This window comes from Scyliorhinus canicula, chromosome 3, assembly GCF_902713615.1.
Source record: "Scyliorhinus canicula chromosome 3, sScyCan1.1, whole genome shotgun sequence".
NCBI classification, from domain to species: domain Eukaryota; kingdom Metazoa; phylum Chordata; class Chondrichthyes; order Carcharhiniformes; family Scyliorhinidae; genus Scyliorhinus; species Scyliorhinus canicula.
This window is the reverse complement of record NC_052148.1, coordinates 263,434,573-263,455,004: the sequence shown is the minus strand read 5'-3', so window position 1 is coordinate 263,455,004 and position 20,432 is coordinate 263,434,573. Positions and strand designations below refer to the sequence as shown.

The window sequence follows — 20,432 nt, the reverse complement described above, 5'->3', positions numbered from 1 at the left end:
TAGGAGGGTGACTAGCAGCATCATGAGCTTTGTTTGGGCGCATGGGACCCCGAGGGTGAGGAGGGTCTTCTTGGAGCGGGGCAGAGATGGTGGGGGGCTGGCGTTACCCAACCTCTCGGGGTATTATTGGGCGGTCGATGGTGCGCAAGTGGGTGATGGAGTGGGCGGGGGCAGCATGGAAAAGGTTGGAGATGGCGTCCTGTGGAGGCACAAGCCTGGGGGGCCTGGTAACTGCGCCGTTGTTGCTCCCTCCTGCGAGGTATACCAAGAGCCCGGTGGTGGCGGCTACCCTCAAGATCTGGGGGCAGTGGAGGCGACATAGGGGGGAAGTGGGGGGCTCGATGGAGTCTCCGCTAAGGGGGAACCATCGGTTCGTTCCGGGGAACATTGATGGGGGGTTCCTGGGGTGGCACAGGGCGGGCATCAGACAGCTGAGGGACCTGTTCATTAATGGGAGGTTTGCAAGCCTGGGGGAGTTGGAGGAGAAATTTGAGCTCCCCTCGGGGAACATGTTCATGTATCTGCAGGTAAAGGCGTTTGCTGGGCGGCAGGTGGAGGGATTCCCTTTGCTTCCCGCGAGGGGGGTGAATGACAGGGTGCTTTTGGGGGTCTGGGTCGGGGATGGGAAGGTATCTGATATCTACAAGGTAGTGCAGGAGGTGGAGGAGGCATCAGTGGAGGAGCTAAAGGCTAAGTGGGAGGGGGAGCTGGGGGAGCAGATCGAGGATGGGACATGTGCGGACGCCCTGGAGAGGATTAACTCTTCCTCCTCATGTGCGCGGCTTAGCCTCATCCAATTCAAGGTGCTGCATCGGGCCCATATGTCCGGGACTAGGATGAGTAGGTTCTTTGGGGGCGAAGACAGGTGTGTCAGGTGTTCGGGGAGTCCAGCGAACCATGCCCATATGTTCTGGGCATGCCCGGCACTGGAGGAGTTCTGGAAGGGGGTGGCGAGGACGATGTCGAGGGTGGTAGGATCCAGGGTCAAGCCAAGCTGGGGACTCGCAATTTTTGGGGTTGGGGTGGAGCCGGGAGTGCAGGAGGCGAGAGAGGCCGGTGTTCTGGCCTTTGCGCCCCTAGTAGCCCGGCGGAGGATCTTGCTACAGTGGAAGGATGCGAGACCCCCAAGCGTGGAGACCTGGATCAATGACATGGCGGGTTTTGTTAAGCTGGAGAAGGTCAAATTCGCCCTGAGGGGGTCGGTACAAGGGTTCTTTCGGCGATGGCAGCCTTTCCTCGACTTTCTGGCTCAACGATAGGGAACTAGGTCAGCAGCAGCAGCAACCCGGGGGGGAAAAGAGGTGGGGGGGGGGGGGGGTGTTGACTATGTTTAGTTAATTTAATTTATTTTCAAGTTCTCTAGTTGTTTACCGGGTTTGGGGGGGTGGGGGGGGGCTCGATATATGCATTGTTACGGTCTTGGGGGTGTTATGCTTACTATGTTGTTTTATTGTTGTCGTTTACTGTTATATATTTTGTAAAACATTTTCAATAAAAATTATTTTAAAAAAAAAATAAAGCGCTCCTCTCCAACCTCAAGGCGTTCCACATACTTCACATCCAGTATTGTACTTTTGAAGTGTGGTAGCCGTTGCAATGTAGAAGACATGGCAAGAAATGTGGGCACAGCAAGCTCCCATGAGCAGCAGTGTGTTAATAGCCATCTCGCGTGGTGATTTTCACTGAGGGATATCCATTCTCCGAAGACTCTGTGAAGAGCTTCCCTGGTTCCTCTTCAAGATAGCGCCATGGGACCTCCTGCGTCCACCTGAAAGGGCAGGCGGGGCCTCGGTACAACATCTCGTCCAAAGGTTGGACCGTTTACCTCCGTGTTTGCGTGTGACCTGTGAAAAATATTAACTTCAGCTCCCCTGTGCTGTAATCTAACTGTTGTGTCAGCTCAATGACAAAATTTCAGACACTCTGAAATTAACTGGAAACGCTGTCCGCGACATGAAACATTCCTCAGGGTAATCAAAACCGTTGGGCATCTGGGGCGCTCTGGATATTTGTGCCGAAACTCAAATGCATCTGTTCAAAATGATTGTGTCGTATCGTAGAATCCCAACAGTGCAGTAGGAGGCCATTCGGCCCATTGAGTCTGCACTGACCCTTGGAAAGAGCAGCCGACCTAGGCCCACGCCCCCCCCACCCTATCCCCGTAACGCAGTGATGCCACCTAATCTTTTGGACACTTAAGAGGCATCTTATCATGTTCAGTCCACCGAACCTGCACACCGTTGGACTGTGGGAGGAAACCGGAGCACTCGGAGGAAAACCACGCAGACACGGAGAGAACGTGCAGACTCCACACACTCACCCGAGGCTGGAATTGAACCCGGGATGCTGGAGCTGTGAGGCAGCAGTGCTAACCACTACGCCACCGTGCCGCACTGGGTCGAATGTCAGATGTGGTTCATATGGTTAAACTAAAATCAACGAAAGTCAAGTTTGTTTTTAAATTATGGCTGTCCACATTGAAGGAACTGGCAAATCCTCTCAGTGCCACAGGAACAGCAGCTCCTCATGTGTGAATCTAGACCAGGGGTGGGCAAACTTTTCCGTGCAAGGGCCACATTCAGAAATTCACAATTTTAAAGGGCCGCATAGTATATTAAGTAAAATAATTAATATTTAAAATAGCCAAAATAAAAGGTTTTTAAAGAAAAAAGCAATTAATTTTTATTAAATAATATTTTAAAGTAGAAACTTTACATGAAACACATTTATTTGAAAAACAAAGTAACTCAGTTTAAAGAAAAAAAAGCAATTAATTTTTATTAATATTTTAAAGTAGAAACTTCACATGAAACACATGTTGTGCCGAGCAATGATCACCCTACTCAAGTCAACGTATCCACCCTATACCAGTAACCCAACAGCCCCCCCACATTAACCTTAAAATTAAAAAAATATTAATAAATAAATAAATAAAAATATTAAAAATATTTTTTTTTATGACTTGATCTTGGTGGGCCCTAGACACTGATTGGTGGGTGACTGGTCACTAGTTCTGTCCCATGATTAGGGGCGGGAATGCTGGCTGAACCGCCCCTCCCTCGCCGTGAGTGATGGAGGAGGATACATTGCTCCCAGCTGCCAGTGTCTCAAGTAGGGTCAATCTTCAGTTTCTTGCAGGTTTGAGGACAGCCATTTTGCCAGATGGAATAGAAATTGTAGAAATAGAGGATGAAAACCATAGTCCATTAAGTTTGCCTTCTACCATCCTGGTAACCTCGTTCTATAATCAGCCATAGAATCCCTACATTGCAGAAGGAGGCCATTCGGCCCATGGAGTCTGCACCAACCCTCCGAAAGAGTACCCCACCTAAGCCCAGTCCCCCGCCCTATCCTCGTAACCCCACCGAACCTACGCATCCTTGGGCACTAAGGGACAATTTAGCATGGCCAATCCACCTTAATTGCACATCTTTTGACAGTGGGAGGAAACCGGAGCACCCGGAGGAAATCCACGCAGACACGGGGAGAATGTGCATACTCCACATCGACATTCACCCGAGGCCGAAATCGAACCCAGGTTCCTGCCTCTGTGAGGCAGCAGTGCTAACCACTGTGCCACCTTGCCGCCATGGTATTGGTAATGGAATGGTCTCGATCACAGATGTCCTGTTTGCCCAGGCAGCTGACGACAGAATCTTCAAGCTGGAGCAAGCCCATCAAGAAACCCTGGCAGCAGGATTCTCCGCCATCGCCGGGATGCTCCATGTCCAGGGGGTAATTGATGGCACGCATGTCGCCTTGCGCACACTGGAGTATCAGGGAGTGCCCTTCATTGACAGGAAGGGGATGCACTCCCTGAATGTTCAACTTGTGTGCGACCACCACCTCCGGACCATGCACGTGTGTGCACGCTTCCCAGGGAGCATGCATGACAGCTACATCCTGCAACGCTCGGAGATCCCTGGCACCTTCGAGGACCACCCCAGGGTGACTAGTTGGCTCTTGGGGGATAAGGGGGCCTGGTTGATGACGCTAGTGTGGAGGCCGGAGACAAATGCGGAGACCCGCTATAACAAGGCCCATGCTGCCACTGAGCAGTTGTCATTTTGTCATTGAGCAGTGCATCGGACTGCTCAAAATCCGGCACCAATGCCTGGGCTGCTCTGGTGGTGCCCTGCAGTACACCCCCTGAGGATCTCCCACTTTGTGGTGGTCTGCTGTGCCCTCCACAACCTGGTACAGCAGCAGGGCGACATGCTGGAGGAGGAGGAGGGACATGCGGCCTCGTCTGGGGAGGGACTGGAGGACAAGCCCAGGGAGAACCTATAGGAGCAGCTGGAGGAAGGGGGACAGGTGGCAGCGTGGGTCCAGCATGCCTCGAGGGCCGGGTAGATCCTCATCCTCGCTCGCTTCTCCTAGGTTGAGGCTTTGTCCTTCAGCTCGCACCCCCCCCCCGTCCTTAGCCCCATTGCCTCCTTCCCCCCAAACCCACCTTCACCCCCAATTACCCCCTCACCCCACTGCCCCCCCCCCCCCCCAATTTCCTGACCCTCCCACACACACACCCTCCCCGACTACCCTATTCCATCCTCCCAGGGTCAGTGTAACATCACCCCGGGATCATAGCATTTACAGTGCAGAAGGAGGCCATTCAGCCCATCGAGTCTGCACCGGTTCTTGGAAAGAGCACCCTAACCAAGGTCAACACCTCCACCCTATCCCCATATCCCAGTAACCCCACCCAACACTAAGGGCAATTTTGGACACTAAGGGCAATTTATCATGGCCAATCCACCTAACCTGCACATCTTTGGACTGTGGGAGGAAACCGGAGCACCCGGAGGAAACCCACGCACACACAGTGACCCAAGCCAGAATCGAACCTGGGATCCTGGAGCTGTGAAGCGATTGTGCTATCCACAATGCTACTGTGCTGCCCGGATGGCCCGGCACCATCAGGTGGGGATCCTGCGAGAGAGTGGACATGTGGTCAGTGAGAGGAAAGGATCATTTTGTCTGACATGGACTATCACTTGAGACAGGTCATCTGGGTGAAGGGGCAGTGGATCCTCACCCATGCAGCACGGGCCGGTGCTTACTGCTGGTGACTGCTGTCTCCTCGGTCAACCCCACGATCTCCAGGGCCCGTTCCTCATAGGCGATGAGGACTCTGATGTGCGGAGCCCCACCGCCTGCCTGGGCCCTTTCTCACCCACTGTGGGCTAACCACTCCAGCCAGGAGCTTGATGCATCAATGGGGGGAGTGGCTATGGCACTCGCTGTGAGGTAAGCCCTGGTGTTCCTCAGTCTATGCCAAAAGTCTGACATTAGAAAACTGCGTCCCGATCTCTTGCTGCCCTGAGGAGTTCCAGCGAGCGAAGCTCCTCGGCACAGGAAACGGGACTAAGTGAGTCCTGGGCTGCACGTTCCCCTACTGAGGCCTCCGATTGACCCGGCTAATCGCGCACGCTACAGAACTCTGTCGCCATTCGTTTAGATCTCACCCGTTAACTCGGATTCTCGCTCACAGATGCTGCCAGACCTGCGAGGTTTATCCAGCACTTTCTGTTTTTATTTCAGACTTCGTCCGTGGTATTTTGCTTTTACCTTGTGCGGATAATCAGCTAGCAGCATTTTACTGGTAGTGGCAGCTTGCTGTGCTCAGGCTATCGCAATTCCTTTTTTAAAAATGTATTTTATTACAAACATGTATCGAAACAGGTTACAACACGTAAACACCCCGGGAGACATACTTGCCAGCAATCATCTATACAGTCTGGACAGGTTTCCCCCCATTTTCACCCTCCCCCCACGACAAACAGCTCCTCAAACACGATCAAAAACATCCCCCACCTTTTCTCAAACCCCCCCTCTGCTGAGTCCCTTAACTCATACTTTATCTTCTCTGATCGTGGGAAGTCATACAGGTCACCAAACCAAGCCGCTACCCCCGGTGGCGATGCCGACTGCCACTCCAGCAACATTTGCTGCTGTGCAGTCAGAGAGGCGAAGGCCAAGACATCGGCCTTCCTCCTCTCCATGAGCTCCGGCTTCTCTGAAACCCCAAAAATCTCCACCAAAGGGTCCGGTTGCACCTCCTCCTCCACTATCCTGGCTAAGACCGCGAACACTCCCGCCCTGAACCTTCCCAGTTTTTTGCAACCCTAAAACATGTGCGCGTGATTCGCTGGCCCCCGCCCACACCTCTCACACTCATCTGCTACCCCCTGAAAGAACCCACTCATTCTCGCCCGAGTCATATGCACCACCTCAAACTGTATCAGGCTCATCCTTACACAAGAGGAGGTCCCATTTACCCTACGCAGTGCCTCACTCCATACTCCCCAATTGATCTCCCCTCCCAACTCCGCTTCCTCCTTCTCCTTGATCTTCACCTCCCTCCTCCCCCTGCCGCTTGCGGCTACCGCATTTCCGATCACAGCAGTGACTGTACTTCAGGCGTATTGGCTGCGAAACGCTTTGTGAAAGGCGCTATATAAATACAAATGATTTTGACAGTGTTTTGGCACCTTGGCTGATTGATTGTGCCACGCAGGTGCAGCAGGAAGAGGTCTTTCCAGAGGAGCGGCCGGAGGTTGGTGACATCAGCCCCTGGAAAGCCCCACTCAGGCTGAACTCGAGCAGCAAGCGCCCGCAGAGGGATTTCTGGCCACGGTTCTGACTCAGTTCCATCGCCCATCCTGTTACGCTGCTCCCAAGTCGGATTTTTCACCTGTACCTTCCGTCTAGCCCCTGCGACTGTCAATTATTAATAATCATTCATCTGAAACTTAAGTGGCCTCATTAACATTAGGCCCGTTGCCATCACAGGAAACATGATCCCCCTTTTACCTTCGAGAGCTTGCAATTGTCACTGTCTGCTGGTAGAAAGAGTTACGCTCAGTCAATTCTAATTAAACGGCACCAACTTTTTCTTTGTTTGTTTTAACCGGGCTAATTTGTTTTGCGCTAATTTCTATTCCCCCCCCCCCCCCCCCCCCCAGTGCTGACCGGATGTGAACAACAAAAACTGCTGAGTGCATCGAGTGCTGCTTAACTGTAAACAGGAGTGCTGTGCCTCTCAAATACAATGTCCCGTGAATGGAACAAACACAGAGTGGGAAGGCCAGCTGGCAAAGGCTTCACTCTTTCCCTGCGCTCAGTTAGACGTGTCCCACAGTTGCTGTGTGTGGGACTTTTAACAAGCCCTGCCCGGAGCTGAGTCGGGCCCAGGAGCTGGGTGCCGGGCCCAGAGAGGGAGCTCGGCTCCCACTTGGGTGGCCCTCGTCCCCTCTCAATATTGAAGTCCGGCCGGGCATCCCCTGCACAGGGAGTGAACGTGGCCTTTTTTTTCTGTGATAAAACACGACTCTTCCTTCCTAGGGGGCGCACAAACCGTCTCCAGCCACAGGAGAGCAGGTAAGCAGGGGACACGGAGTTAGGATCAGGATCAAAATGACCAGGGTGGGGAGGTGAGGTTTTTTTTTGTTTCTCAACTCAGCAAGTTGGAATCTGGAATCTCTGAAGGGGTGATTATAAGGAAGCGACTGACGAAAGGGAATAGGACATATACTTCAGCAACAGATAGTTGTAGGGCCATGGGACAAAATCTCAGACTAAAGGGACGATTCTTTAAAACAGAGATGAGGAGGAATTTCTTCAGCCAGAGGGTGGTGAACCTGTGGAACTCTTTGCCACAGAAGGCTGCGGAGGCCAAATCACTGAGTGTCTTTAAGACATAGATAGGTTCTTGATTAATAAGGGGATCAGGGGTTATGGGGAGAAGGCAGGAGAATGGGGATGAGAAAAATATCAGCCATGATTGAATGGCGGAGCAGACTTGATGGGCCGGGTGACCTAATTCTGCTCCTATGTCTTATGGTCTTATGGAGGGAGCAGGATAGACCTCGTTCACAGAGCCAGACCAGGCACAAGCGAATGAAGAGCCCCCTTCTCCGCTGTGTGAATCAGTAACATTCATGAATGGTGATGAGTTTTAAATAATTGTACAAAACTCTTGATTAATTGTACAAAACCGAAGAATCTTCAAACGGTTGTTGCCTTGCCTTGCCCCAAGACTTGAAAAGGTAGCTTTGAAGAGAAGGCAGACCCAGGCAGGGACGTCCATCCTCTAGGATTCTCACTGCAATCCAAAAGCTGTACATGACCCAGGAAATAAACCGTTTAAAAAAGGAAAGCTTCCCTTCCCACGTTTTCTTTCAACACAGTTGTTTATTAGTCATACCAATATTGGGGGTGGTGGGGTTTGGGTGGGGGGGAGGGGGGGGCTTCTGGCTAAAGGCTGTGTGGGCCGTTGGAGGTGTCATGTAGTGACACTTTCAGCATTCCGTCCAATCAGAGCGGGGGGGGGGGGGGTTGACCCCACTTGTAAAACAAAATGATAGCGTCTTTCACAAGGATACATGTTTGTGATTTGTGCAAGTTCAAAAGGGTGGAATCAAGCTTCACCAGTACCGAGTCGATGGGCCGAATAGCTTCCTTCTTTGCTGCAATACTGTAGTAATGGCCTGAATCTCCCCAACAGTTGACAGTGTTGAGCGGGACCGCCGGGATTCTCCCGAAATGACACTGCTGCGCATTTCTTCGGGAATCTTCTGATCCCAATTGTCAAAGAAATGCGCTGTGCATTGTCCCTCAGGGGACTCGATCAGAGTAGAGGCAGGGCAAAACGGGTCACACCCATCTTTCGCTGATGTATGGGAAGCTTAAAGGTCCAGTCTTAGAATGTTAGCGAAAGATTCGGTAAACGGATGGGTGGGTAGAGTGGGCAGGTGATAGGTGCGTGAGTGGATAGTCATGTGGTGGGAGGTAGTCAGGTTGGGATGTGGTTGGGTTGGAGGGCGTAGTCAGGCGCTGTTGGGGATGTAGTTGGATCAGGTAGTTGGTGTTGGTCGGACTTCCCGAACATTGCAGAAACTGGCAGCTTCATTCAGGAAGGACTTGGTGTATTAAATAGCTTCACATCTACCTGCTGGACTAAATGTCTATCTGAGAAACCTCTGCGAGTATAATAATAATAATCTTTATTGTCACCAGTGGGCTTACATTAACACTGCAATCAAGTTACTGTGAAAATCCCCGAGTCGTCACACTCCGGCGCCTGTTCGGGTACACAGAGGGAGAATTCAGAATGTCCAATTCATCTAACAAGCACGTCTTTCGGGACTTGTGGGAGGAAACCGGAGCACCCGGAGGAAACCCACGCAGACACAGGGAGAATGTGCAGACTCCGCACAGATAGTGGCCCAAGCCGGGAATTGAACCTGGGACTCTGGAGCTGTGAAGCAACAGTGCAAACACTGCGCTACAGTGCAACCCATTAATTGATTATCCTTTTGAGTAGGCCTCCCCTCTCCTCGCCCCACATCCTTCCATGCACATTTCTCCTCCCCCCCTCCCCCCCACCAACCTTGGAGGAAAAAACAATGTAAAATTTTCCAATCCCAGTACCAATCAGTAAAACTGCACAAGGCCAGTTTAGACAAGTTTTCCGGGCACCTTTCAGTTCCACGTTTTACTGGTGTTTCCTTCCGGACTTCCCACTACCCGGGGTCTCGGAACCCCTCCTCTCAAGACCTCCGATTTCCCCCCTTCCCTTCCTCTGCTCATGGGATTAGCAGCACCACCCCCATCCCCCCAACCTCCCCACTCCCTATACCCTGCTCAATAAGCTGTCAATCAGGCTGGACTCCAAGCCGGTCAACCAATCACGGACCCGGCATGTGGGAGAAATCCCAAATTGGTGCAACGTCCTGATCCACCCGCTCCCTACGAGTCAGGTCAGTAAAAATCCCCCCTCATTCTGACAATTCTCTGGTAATATATGTCATAATGCGGTCTATGAATTTCAGTGCCAGTGTGATGCTGGGTAGGTGGGTGGTAGATCCCAAAGATTTCCAGATTGAATCAGACAGCATGACCCAGCTGCTGTTCGGGATAGGTAATGTAGAGACCGTAGCCAACCATCCCATCCTTGCAAAATTCTAAACACAGTGTCCGACATTAGACGTGATTCTGCAATTGAGCAGCATTTGCCAAATAATCCTCGGTGCGCTAAGAATTATGCTGACAACCGATTCAAGATTGTCAGTCGGCCTCGCAGTTTGACACGGTTGCGAATACTGGAAGCTACACATATTAATACACAGGACCTGCTCTTTGCAGACTGAAAGCAGATGCCTGTTTCAGCTAAACAAAAGAAGTGACAGCCATTTGCTAACATGTTCCTCAATGCAATGCCTTGATCAATCAGGGTCAAGCTGCCTGATTTAAATTTCAAATAATTCTTGGCGGTTAACTGTCAGTCACTATCAACTGGTGCACTCCATGGCAGTACCCCTACCAATCAGAGTCCACTTGCCAACCAATCAGCATTCCCGACTCACACAGTAGAAATTGTTGTTTTTCCCTTACCCTGGTGTTCTTGCGAATGGGTGCAATGTGAAAAGCTTCAACATGTCTCTTGTTTTCAGCAATGCTGTGACAGTCTTGACGAAAGGTCATTAACCAGAAATGCTGGGATTTTACAGTCATGCCTGTGGTGGGAATAGGCGCAGATGGGGCAGGAAATCTTGGATAGCAGCCAAATGTTTGTTGACTTTAGGCGGGTGTTGGAACTGGAAAATCTCGCCCATTGACTCTGCTTCTCTTTGCACAGATGAGTTGAGTGATTCTTACTCCAGTTCACACTGTTGGGGGGGGAAAGACACTTCTAGTTTGGGGTTTCATTTTGCATGAGTCCAGAGAACAGGCCTGTGAATGTGTGGAGCTGTTTTTGAGGATTCTATTGTCAAAATAACATGGAGGGAGCCCAGAATTTAAAACCTGCGCTTTCCCATATTAGAAAGGTGAATTTATGTGCAAAATGTTTCATTCAGAGCACAGCCATGATCGATCACTCACCCACTCATTCACTGACTCACTCACTCACTCACTCAAGTCCCTGAGCTCAAATATATGTGCTTGTCTGTAACTGTGTGTGTATGATGTGTGATCATGCACGTGATCTGTATAAATGCACGTGTTAGTGTATAAGAATCAAACCTTTAAGAAGAAAAGGTTAATTGCTAGTGCCTGCTAGTCTGGTTAATATATTTGCAACTTGTTAGAAAGGTGGGGGTGGGGGAAGGTGTCCAGATGCGTGTGCATGTTTGTATCTGCAAATGTGTGTCTCTCTGCCTGTGCTTGTCTGTATCTGTGTGTATATGATGTGTAATCATGCACATGATCTGTATACATGCACGCGTTAATGTGTATGTCTGAGTATTTATGTATGCATATGTGTATCTATTTGTGTGCACGTGTGTATGTGTATATATGGGTGCAGGCGCATGTCTGATGCCGGTGCAGACTCGATGGGCCGAGTGGCCTCCTTCTGCACTGTAAATTCTATATCTAAATCGGGAAACACGGTAGCATTGTGGATAGCACAATCGCTTCACAGCTCCAGGGTCCCAGGTTCGATTCCGGCTTGGGTCACTGTCTGTGCGGAGTCTGCACATCCTCCCCGTGTGTGCGTGGGTTTCCTCCGGGTGCTCAGGTTTCCTCCCACAGTCCAAAGATGTGCAGGTTAGATGGATTGGCCATGATAAATTGCCCTTGGTGTCCAAGATTGCCCTTAGTGTTGGGTGGGGTTACTGGGTTGTGGGGATAGGGTGGAGGTGTTAACCTTGGGTGGAGTGCTTTTTCCAGGAGCCGGTGCAGACTCGATGGGCCGAATGGCCTCCTTCTGCACTGTAAATTCTATGACATTTATGAAACACTTCTTCACACAAAGGGAAATCTGGAATTCTCGCCCTGGAAAGCTGTGAATTCTGTTGTATGTTGAGGCGGTGGCATATGGAGAGGAGGTTGCATAGTGGGATTGTCTCTGGACGAGTAATCCAAGACCCAGAGTACTCTGGGGTCCCAGGTTCAAATCCTACCTTGACAGGTGGTGAAATTTGAATTCAATAGAAGTCTGGAATTAAAAGTCTAATGATGTCCATGAAACCATGTCGTAAAAACCCACCTGGTTCACTAATGTCCTTTCGAGAAGGAAATCTGCCATCCTTAACTGGCCTGGCCTATATGTGATTGCAGACACACAGTAATGTGGTTGACTCTTAACTGCCCCCTCAAGGGCAATTAGGGATGGGCAATAAATGCTGGCACAGCCAGCGACGCCCACGTCCCATGAACAAATAAAAAAAAATGTTGGTTGGCCTAGTTGAGGAATAGTTGCTTGAGATATTGGTATGTCTAAACAATAACTGGTTTATTGGATACAGCTGAACTATATGCAATACGGTGTTACTCCTCGGAATGTTCTCCCCATCAACTTGTGGCCATGTGTTGCCTTACATCATCATTATGGGTGGTGCTATTTACACAATTCCACACATTCCGATCACTGCACATCGTGACTTATCAAGAAAAATTCAGCTTGGGAATGATTCACTTCTATCCTCTCAATTTTCTTTGCACTGTGTCAAATACAAGCTCCTGTGAGCACCACCTATTTGTTCAGGGGCAGCTTAGTTTGGAACTGCTGAATATACTGAACTGCTAATGTCTCAGACTTGAGACCATTCGGCCCATCGTGCTGTGACAAAGCCCCATGGGGAAGGCTTCGCAGAGGAGAGGAAACCAGGGTGAGAGACGCAGGGTGGAGCAGAGTGGAATGGAATAGAGTCCCTAACTTTGCTAGAAATGCCACTCTGATCTCTCCTGGCACTTTGACTTGTTGAAGACCAGATCCTCCCACTGGCCACCTGTAATGTCATGGGAGGTCCACCAATGACTAGAATTCTTTGCATCACCAAAGTTATCCAAGGCTTAAAGGCTTAAATCTTGAAAGCCAGATTGCAAAAATGTATCTTTAGCAGTTTGAGGGATGTGTTACTCCTGGTGTTTAAAATTACTGAGGGATTCAACAGTGTAGATGCAGAGAGACATAAAATAATCTTAATTGCCACAAGTAGGCTTACATTAAGACTGCAATGAAGTTACTCTGAAAATGCCCCAGCCTCCACATTCCAGAGCCTGTTCGGGTACACAACGAGAGAATTCAGAATGTCCAATTCACCTAACAGCACGTCTTTCAGGACTTGTGGGAGGAAACCGGAGGAAAGCCACGCAGACACGGGGAGAACGTGCAGACTCAGCACAGACAGGGACCCAAGCCAGGGATTGAACCTTGGACCCTCACGCTGTGAAGCCATAGTGCTAACCACTGTGCCACCGTGACTAGTTCCTCTGATGGAGGATTCCGGAAGGTGGGTGCAAGGCTTAAAATTGGAGCCAGACCATTCGGAAGTGAAATATCAGAATTGCCGTCACCCACAAAGAGGGGTAGTGGAGCTGTGGATGTCTCTCCCCGTTAAAGGCTGTGGATTCTCGCTCAGCTGGAGCTATCAGGAGAGATCAATAGTCTCTTGTTAGACAAGGGCATCAAAGATGTGACTGAACGGCAGAATGAATAGAGATTGTCCCGTTCCTGTTTCTAATGCTCCGGTATTGGATCAGGAGGCAAAACAAAACTGGATCATAATCCAAAATGTCTTCTGTCATGAACTAGAGCAAACTCCCTGGTCTTGGCCACAACAAAACCTGCACAGATAATACACCTTCCCAGCAGCTAAAACTCAACAACTGCACACTGCTTCTCGGTGACCCGCACAGAGACAACTTAATCAGGACTTAAAAGTCGTATTTGCAAATTATCGCGGGACTTTTTGACCACGCCGTCTCTGGTCTGGGAGGTGGGGAGTGAGTGTGATGGTTCTGGTTCCACGTGACTGGCCAATTCTGAATGGTTTGTACTTTAACTGTCTCCCTGTTCTAGACCAAAAAGACAAGGCCCGAAGGCAGCCCTGGGGCTTTCCTCGTGCCCCAGCCCGAGTACTCAAGTGGAACTCCGGACTCCCTCTGGACGCAGCCCGCCAAAAGCCCCAGCCCAGAGGAGATGGAGTCTTCCGAGGAATTGGAATCCAGTATAAAGGACCTGGAGATAAACAGCAGGTCAGTGGTCACGTCAGAGTATTTATGGGCCTTTCTCAACAATGTTTTGAGTTCAAGATGGGACGTTTTGACCTTTAAGCCGGGTGTGATTTCAGGATGAAAGAGTCAGTCGGTGTATTTGCTGTTGACTTATTTTTCTATTTAGACAAAATGTCTTTTCCTTCAAACATGCAGGGGCTAATCGCAGTTGTTACACTGATGACACCTGTAGATAGGGTTGTCAACCATGATTAAATGTACTCCTGGAGGTTTAATCAAGTGATTAAACACATCCGTCCTTGTGATGTTACTGCCTGGCTACAATAATTCGAAAGCAAAAAGGCTCACTACTCAATTGGATGATGCTTGAGTGTCAGTCTCATTTCCCATTTTCAGTATCTTCGTTTCTGTAGAGAGAAATGTTCAAGGAAAAGGACAAAAGAAACAGTCCCAGTGATTTCTCACTCGGGTCCCTGAGCTCAAGGACATTTCTCGCTTAGCTATGCGCAGCCTTTATATGAGCGTCGCTGGCTAGGCCACGATTTGATTGATTGATTGATTGATTGCCACATGTACCGAAGTAGTGAAAAGTATTTTTCTGCGGCCAAGGGAACGTACACAGTAAGTACACAGTAGACAAAAAGAATAATCGACAGAGTACATTGACAAATAGTGATTGGTTAAAGTGCGGAGCAAGAGGCCAAACAAAGCAAATACATGAGCAAGAGCAGCATACGGCGTCGTGAATAGTGTTCTTACAGGGAGCAGATCAGTCCGAGGGAGCGTCTTTGAGGAGTCGAGTATTTATTGTCACATGTACCGCCGAAGTACAGTGAAAAGTATTTTTCTGCGGCCAAGGGAATGTACAAAGTACGCACATAGTAAACAAAAGAATAATCGACAGAGTAAATTGACAAATGGTACATCAACAAATAGTGATTGGTTAAAGTGCAGAATACGGGCTAAACAAGAGCAGCATAGGGCATCGTGAATAATGTTCTTACAGGGAACAGATCAGTCCAAGGGAGAGTTGTTGAGGAGTCTAGTAGCTGTGGGGAAGAAGCTGTTCCTATGTCTGGATGTGCGGGTCTTCAGACTTCTGTACCTTCTGCCTGATGGAAGGGTCTGGAAGAAGGCAATGCCTGGGTGGGAGGGGTCTCTGACAATGCTGTCTGCCTTCCTGAGGCAGCGGGAGGTGTAGACAGAATCAATGTGAGGGTGGCCAGCCTGTGTGATTCATTGGGCTGAGGTCACCACACTCTGCAGTTTCTTGCGCTCTTGGGCCGAGCAGTTGCCATCCCAAGCTATTCATTGCCCAGCCCCCATTGCCCTTGAGAAGGTGGTGGTGAGTCATGTACTGTAGTCTGTGTGGTGGAGGTACACCCACAGTGCTGTTAGGGAGGGAGATCCAGGATTTTGACCCAGTGCCAATGGATGGTGATATATTTCCGGGTCAGTATGGTGTGTGGCTGGGAGGGGCTGTGCCCACTGTGGCTGGGAGGGGCTGTGCCCACTGTGGCTGGGAGGGGCTGTGCCCACTGTGGCTGGGAGGGGCTGTGCCCACTGTGGCTGGGAGGGGCTGTGCCCACTGTGGCTGGGAGGGGCTGTGCCCACTGTGGCTGGGAGGGGCTGTGCCCACTGTGGCTGGGAGGGGCTGTGCCCACTGTGGCTGGGAGGGGCTGTGCCCACTGTGGCTGGGAGGGGCTGTGCCCACTGTGGCTGGGAGGTGCTGTGCCCACTGTGGCTGGGAGCTGCTGTGCCCACTGTGGCTGGGAGGGGCTGTGCCCACTGTGTTTGGGAGGGGCTGTGCCCATTGTGGCTGGGAGGGGCTGTGCCCACTGTGTTTGGGAGGGGCTGTGCCCATTGTGGCTGGAAGGGGCTGTGCTCACTGTGGCTGGGAGGGGCTGTGCCCACTGTGGCTGGGAGGGGCTGTGCCCACTGTGTTTGGGAGGGGCTGTGCCCATTGTGGCTGGGAGGGGCTGTGCCCACTGTGTTTGGGAGGGGCTGTGCCCACTGTGGCTGGGAGGGGCTGTGCCCACTGTGGCTGGGAGGGGCTGCTGTGCCCACTGTGGCTGGGAGGGGCTGCTGTGCCCACTGTGGCTGGGAGGGGCTGTGCCCACTGTGGCTGGGAGGGGCTGTGCCCACTGTGGCTGGGAGGGGCTGTGCCCACTGTGTTTGGGAGGGGCTGTGCCCACTGTGGCTGGGAGGGGCTGTGCCCATTGTGGCTGGGAGGGGCTGTGCCCACTGTGGCTGGGAGGGGCTGTGCCCACTGTGGCTGGGAGGGGCTGCGCCCACTGTGGCTGGGAGGTGCTGCGCCGACTGCCCTTTATAGGCGGCGGACATCACAGGTTTGGCTGCTGCTCTCCCAGAAGCCTCAGTGGCTTTACTGCAACGTATTGTATAGATTGCAACATTGTGCCTACCTCCGAGGCAGTGAATGTAACTTTTTCATTGATTTTCTGTTGCCAAGAGCTTTTTAGATTCAGATTTATTGTCTTGTGTACCGAGGTACAGTGAAAAGTATTGCTCTGCATACAGTCCAGGCAGATCGCTCCATACATGAAAAACATACGACATACGATAAATTCACAATATAAATACATAGACATTGGGTGAAGCATAGGGAAAATAATGCTACAACTGTAGAGAAGATGTGTGGAGAGTTCAGTCCATAAAAGGGTCATTCAGGAGTCTGGTAACAGTGGGGAAGAAGCTGTTTTTGAATATGTGAGTGCGTGTTCTCAGACTTCTGTAGCTTCTGCCCGATGGAATAGAGAATAACCCGGGTGGGAGGGGTCTTTGATTATGCTGCCCGCTTTCCCAAGGCAGTGGGAGGTGTAGACAGTCAATGGATGGGAGGCAGGTCCGTGTGATGGACTGGGCTGTATTCACGCCCCTCTGTAGTTTCTTACGGCCTTGGGCCGAGCAGTTGCCATACCAGGCTGTGATGGGGCAGCATGCTGCACAGTGGTTAGCTCTGGGACTGCAGCACTGAGGATCCCGGGTTCGGATCTGGCCCTGGGTCACTGTCCGTGTGGAGTTTGCACTTTCTCTCATGTCTGTGTGGATTTCACCCCCATAACCCAAAGATGTGCAGGTTAGGTGGATTGGCCACGGTAAACTGCCCCTTAATTGGGGAATAAAAAAAAAATTGGGTACTCTAAATTTATTTATAAAAAATAATACCAGGCTGTGATGCAGCCAGATAGGATGTTTTCTATGGTGCATCTGTAAAAGTTCGTAGGAGTCAATGTGGACATGCTGAATTTCCTTAGTTTCCTGAGGATGTATAGGTGCTGTTGTGCTTTCTTGGTGGTAGCGTCGACATGGGTGGACCAGGACAGATTGTTGGTGATGTGCACACGTGGGAATTTGAAGCTGCCAACCATCTCCACCGTGGCCCTGTTGATGCAGACAAGGGTGCATACGATACTTTGCTTCCTGAAGTCAATGACCAGCTCTTCAGTTTTACTGACTTTGAGGGAGAGATTGTTCTCGTTGCACCACTCCACTAGGTTCTCTGTCTCCCTCCTGTGCTCTGACTCATCGTTGTTTGAGATCTTTTCTGCATTTATCCGCATCAAATACTGACCAACTTCGCCTCCCTGTTGTTGAGGCATCCCTTCTTAAATCCAGGCTTCCATTCTCCTCAGCTAAACTAAACCATCCATCTTATTAACTGGATTGGTGCCCAGAACGAAAAACCAGTCAAACGTGGGAGTTGGCTGGCTCCAAACTGGTCTTGTACACAGGAAAACCGGACTCCAGTTTGCACCAGTACCAGTTTGGGTTCCTTTGATTGCAATCTGCTCATGCCTGTCTCCTTGGCCGAGTGTTCAGTTCCCCATCTGGCTGTCCCACGCTCGTTCATGCGAAGTGCGCAAGGTGAACAGAAAGCTGTTTTTGCACCGATGCTGCAGTTGTTTGACAGTCACCTTTTCCACCCCTTGCTCCCATGCAGAACAGAGATTGGCATCGTGCCGACTTGATCGAGGGCAAGCCGGGGCTTGCCTTACTTTACATCAAGTTTGCAAGTACGCTGTGTACCTGTGCACTGCATCTGTGCGTACCTTTCAGGTGGCAGCAACCGGTTAGTATTTACCGTCAACGGTGAAAGAGGCAGAGCATGAATCCTTGTTTATTTGTGTGACTGCATTAATGTAAAAGGCACCACGGCAGCTGAAAGCTAAAAATAGAATGGTATTCCGAGCATTCAGACTTAACTGCGCCTACGTATCGCAGTGGTTGGGTCTCCAGTGTACGATACACACTGGTGCGTGTCAGTGATAAAGTGGCCACTTAATTATTCAGACTTACTCTATGGGTCCCTTGATAGTCAGACTGGTGGGTGCCCAACATCTGCAATGGAAGCTGCAGCATTCAACCACTGAGAGACAGGTGACTTCAGGTACCATTCTCCACTTGACACCCCCCCCCCCCCCCCCCCCCCCCCCCCCCCGCCCAGACACACACAGCACACACACTGCCTCCCACACCTGCAATAACCTCTTGGCTCATGAGAAATAAAAAGCCTTGAAGAAGTTAACTTCAAGACTAACGTAATCACCGACCCCAAGATTAGCTGCCTTTACACAAGGGTGCAAATCTCTTTGTACCGAGACTGTTGACATCGGAGCTGGTAACCCAATACAGAGTTATCGAGGCCCTGTGTACGTCAGCTGTTTCAAATAAAAACAACCATCACATTTGTGCTTCGCTATACAAGGCTGGGCAGCAATAATTAGAGGTGGTTGACATTTAGTAAATCGTTCCTTTCAATTAGTTATCACAGAATGATCCAGCCGCCAATGCTCAGGAAAGATGCCGTTCTTTCCTAAGAAGCATTGCTGTCCGTATTTACCAGCCCCAAACCTCATTTTCACAGACTGGGCAAGCATCAGGAGGCAGGTTAATGTTCAAGTCCCGAACCTGCCCCTGATGGGAATCAGGAAATCGTCATAATTTTGTTCGAGGCGGGAATCTAATTGGTGATGTGACAGAAACCAAATAGTGGGGGGGTTGGGGGTGGGGGTGGTTAACGACTGTTTTTCTTTGGTGACTCTGAAGGGATTGAACAACCTTTTACAGTCACGAACTTTGCCTGTTCCCAAGGTACCACACTACCACTGAGTCAGGACACCTAACATGTATACAGCTAATTTTCTGCTTTCCTAATGCACCGTTTTTCAAATATTTATTACATGTGTGTACGTGTATCAGCGTGTGTCTGTGTGTGTGCATTTGTATGCATTTGTTTGTATTTATTTAGTTGTCTATGTGTGTATTTGTGGGTGAATCTGTTTGTATGTGTGTATATGTTTATGTATTTATGTGTCCATATCTATTTGTATATGTGTGTACCTGAGCTTCTCAGGGTAGTGTCCCAGGACCAGGCATCTTCATAGATCATAGAACATTACAGCGCAGTACAGGCCCTTCAGCCCTCGATGTTGCGCCGACCTGTGAAACCACTCGAAAGCCCATCTACACTATTCCATTATCATCCATATGTTTATCCAATGATCATTTAAATGCCCTTAATGTTGGCGAGTCCACTACTGTTGCAGGCAGGGCATTCCACGCCCTTACTACTCTCTAATGAGTAATGAACCTACCTCTGACATCTGTTCTATATCTATCTCCCCTCAATTTAATGCTATGTCCCCTCATGCTAGCCATCACCATCTGAGGAAAAAGGCTCTTACTGTCCACCCTATCTAATCCTCTGATCATCTTGTATGCCTCTATTAAGTTACCTCTTAACCTTCTTCTCTCTAACGAAAACAGCCTCAAGTCCCTCAGCCTTTCCTCATAAGATCGTCCCTCCATACCAGGCAACATCCTGGTAAATCTCCTCTGCACCCTTTCCAATGCTTCAGTTGCTTCATCGATAATCTTCCCTCCATCATAAGGTCAGAAGTGGGAATGTTCACTGATGACTGCACAATGTTCAGCACCATTCACAACTTCTCAGATTCTAAAACAGTCCATGTCCAAATGCAGCAAGACCTGGACAATATCCAGGCTGACAAGTGACAAGTGACATTCGCACCACACAAGGGCCAGGTAATGACCATCTCCAACCAGAGACAATCTAACCATCACCTCTATTATCAACGACCTGAGGGTTACCGTTGACCAGAAACTGAACTGGATAAGCTGTATAAATACTGTGGCTTACAGAGCAAGTTAGAGGCTCGGAATCATGCGGTGAGTAACTCGCCTCCTGACCCCCCCCCCCCCCCCCCCCCCCCCCCCCAAAGTTTGTCCACCATCTGCAAGGCACAAGTCAGCAGTGTGATGGAATACTCTCCATTTTCCAGGATGAGTGGAGCTTCAACAATTCCAGAAGCCCGACACCATGCAGGACAAAGCAGGCTCCATGATTGCTACCCCTTCCACAAACATTCACTCCCTCCACCATCAATGCACAGTGACAGCAGTGTGTACCATCCACAAGTTGCACTACC

At 50.2% G+C, this 20,432-nt stretch overlaps 1 protein-coding gene across 5 annotated transcripts in view; it reads left to right on the top strand.

Moving 5' to 3' along the window:
- The window catches only part of fam13a (family with sequence similarity 13 member A), a 228,315-nt gene that overhangs the window by 97,539 nt on the left and 110,344 nt on the right, over nucleotides 1-20,432 (top strand). For all 5 annotated transcript variants that reach the window (XM_038792722.1, XM_038792725.1, XM_038792724.1 and 2 more), the window contains one exon: nucleotides 13,808-13,983. In XM_038792722.1, the coding sequence (XP_038648650.1) occupies nucleotides 13,808-13,983 (176 nt within the window). The remainder of the gene's footprint in view (nucleotides 1-13,807; nucleotides 13,984-20,432) is intronic.